Source organism: Ptychodera flava, assembly GCF_041260155.1.
Source record: "Ptychodera flava strain L36383 chromosome 23 unlocalized genomic scaffold, AS_Pfla_20210202 Scaffold_23__1_contigs__length_28996876_pilon, whole genome shotgun sequence".
In the NCBI taxonomy this organism is placed as follows: domain Eukaryota; kingdom Metazoa; phylum Hemichordata; class Enteropneusta; family Ptychoderidae; genus Ptychodera; species Ptychodera flava.
In genome coordinates this window covers 22047832-22049988 of record NW_027248277.1, presented here as the reverse complement: position 1 = coordinate 22049988, position 2157 = coordinate 22047832, and the positions used below count along the sequence as shown (strand labels likewise).

The 2157-nt window shown below is 43.9% G+C and overlaps 1 protein-coding gene across 1 annotated transcript; it reads right to left on the bottom strand.

Moving 5' to 3' along the window:
* Positions 1–776: 776 nt before the first annotated feature.
* LOC139123852 (uncharacterized protein KIAA1958-like) lies at positions 777–1640 on the bottom strand. The gene has a single exon (XM_070690003.1). It carries the CDS (start codon positions 1638–1640, stop codon positions 777–779), a length of 864 nt encoding a protein of 287 aa, XP_070546104.1.
* Between the last annotated feature and the right edge of the window lie 517 nt (positions 1641–2157).

Sequence of the window (2157 nt, the reverse complement as noted above, 5' to 3'; positions counted from 1 at the left end):
ATCTACCGAAGTTTCCTTCACAGAGAAAATGAAGCATCTTAGATGGTTTATTCACTACACAGACACTGCATCGATGTAAGTTCAAACTTTCTTTAATAACTACGAAACTCGGGCTGAACAGCTCACGAATTAATTACTACATCGGGAGCGACATTGTTGACAATGATATATCCTCCACATACGCATGCAATCGGAAAACTTTTGTTAAAATTTCAATTAAAATCGGATGGACAATTTTAACAAAATCACGAATAAAATGTTTTTAAACTGATATTTGATCTGGAAGAGTCATTAAATTGGCGAGAAAAAAACAAACACGGCAATTTCAAATTCAACTTCAGTGAAACACAACAGTCACATGTTTGAGTCCAGCGTGTGAAATCTCATGAATACGTGCACGAACGAAATTGGAAAAATCTGGTTTCGGAAGATCAACAGTCCTGGGAGTTGTCAGAACTCGAAGAATCGTATATCACGGCCCTACGACGTTTGCGTGGTGGAGACTTGAACGGGGACGTGGAAACATTAATGGTGAATAAACCGCCGTAAATAACCGCCCCGCTGAATATACCCGCTGTGGCTGCTGCCTGGGTTGGTACGTGCTTTCGTTGATGGTCTTGTGAAACTGAAATGGTGGATTTGCTTGTCTTGCCTCCGTCACATTTCCGATGATGGAACCATTGCTGTTTCTTTTCCTGTTACTGTTGGATAGTATGTTGGACATCTCATTTTGTTGCTCGAGCGACGCTACGGCGTAGTTGTTTATGCTCTGAACGTTACGGTGTCCAGACAACTGCTGCACTTGAGTTGGGGGAATCCCGGCGGTGGAGCAAATTTGTTATGGCCGTTTTCCGCATGCTGTGATTAGTTTTCTTCCCGGAGATTCCCGCTTTATTACACATCGTTTTGACAACATTAGCCAACTTGTTTTGACCCATTGGATTTTTCTTGTACCAAATATGAGTCGTGGGGGTGTAATTGATACTGAGATAAAACGGACTGTCCGGAGTGTTCATTTCTTGGGGACGACGGCTAGCGAATTGACGATAAGTCTCGACCGGGCAGCTGTTCATGGCGTTGGGTGTCGCAAATATCTTGGGGTTAAACGGTCGTGTTGAACTTCCTGCTTGCCCCCATCGCGTTTTTGTTTCCCGCTCGTTGAATTCGAGATATTCTAGGCCGCCGGCGGTTTTCTTCAGCATTATATCACCCCATTTCAGCTGACGATTTTCTTGCCCGCCGCGGAAACCAAGCATTTTGGTGTTGTTAGTCCACACTGCATTGAAGAGAGCTTCAGGGGTTGATCGGCCGATAACTTCCTTGTCAACGAGAATTTTCTCTTCTTCCTCAGTCAGTCTGTCGGTTGCGTTTGGTTTGTTTCCCATTCCGTGCTTTTTAAGTTCTACTCTTTTGGCTGCGAGGCATTTTCGCGACTTCTCGAACAACTTATCGCGTATGATGGAAAACCCGTAGCCGCTGTCTTGTAAAAACCGATCGATACCTCTTTGATAGTTGGTAAGTGTATCAGGCTCATAGTCGCTGCCGTCCTTCTGGCGAGTTCCTAAAAAAAACGCTGCCAGATAGTCGTCAAGCTCAGCAGGAGGGATGTCACATATTCGGCGGGTTTCGTTTAGCCTCATAGCATTCAACCATAGCTGAAACTGTTTGGTAGCCGTGTTGGTGTTTCGCACGGTATTTTTCTTTTTTGTAGACTGACGAACTCCTCCCGGTCACTCTCAGTAAACTCTACATACCGTTGATGTTGTTGTTCGGGTTGGGGTGGTAAATTGTCAAAAACTTCTTCCGCAGCTAACAAATCTGACAGACTGAAAAGCTCCTGCAGGTTTTCGCTGACAGACATGGTGGAATGGCAAGGTTGTTGTTATAGTGACCGTCTTATACCGGTGTCTCATGAAAATCACAAAATATTTCAGATGATGAAAATTGTGTAAAATGAAGTTCATTTTACTTCCAAATCGGTACGGTACATGCAAGTGTTGTGTTTGGTATTATTTTTCATAACGCATTTACCATGAATACATGAAATTTTTGAAAGTTGTGCTTTTGAATTTGCCGGTCCTCCGACATGTCCGATAGCACTTTTTGCTTGTCGTCTGCACGTCTATGCTTAGCAGCACGGACGGAACAGCTGATCGG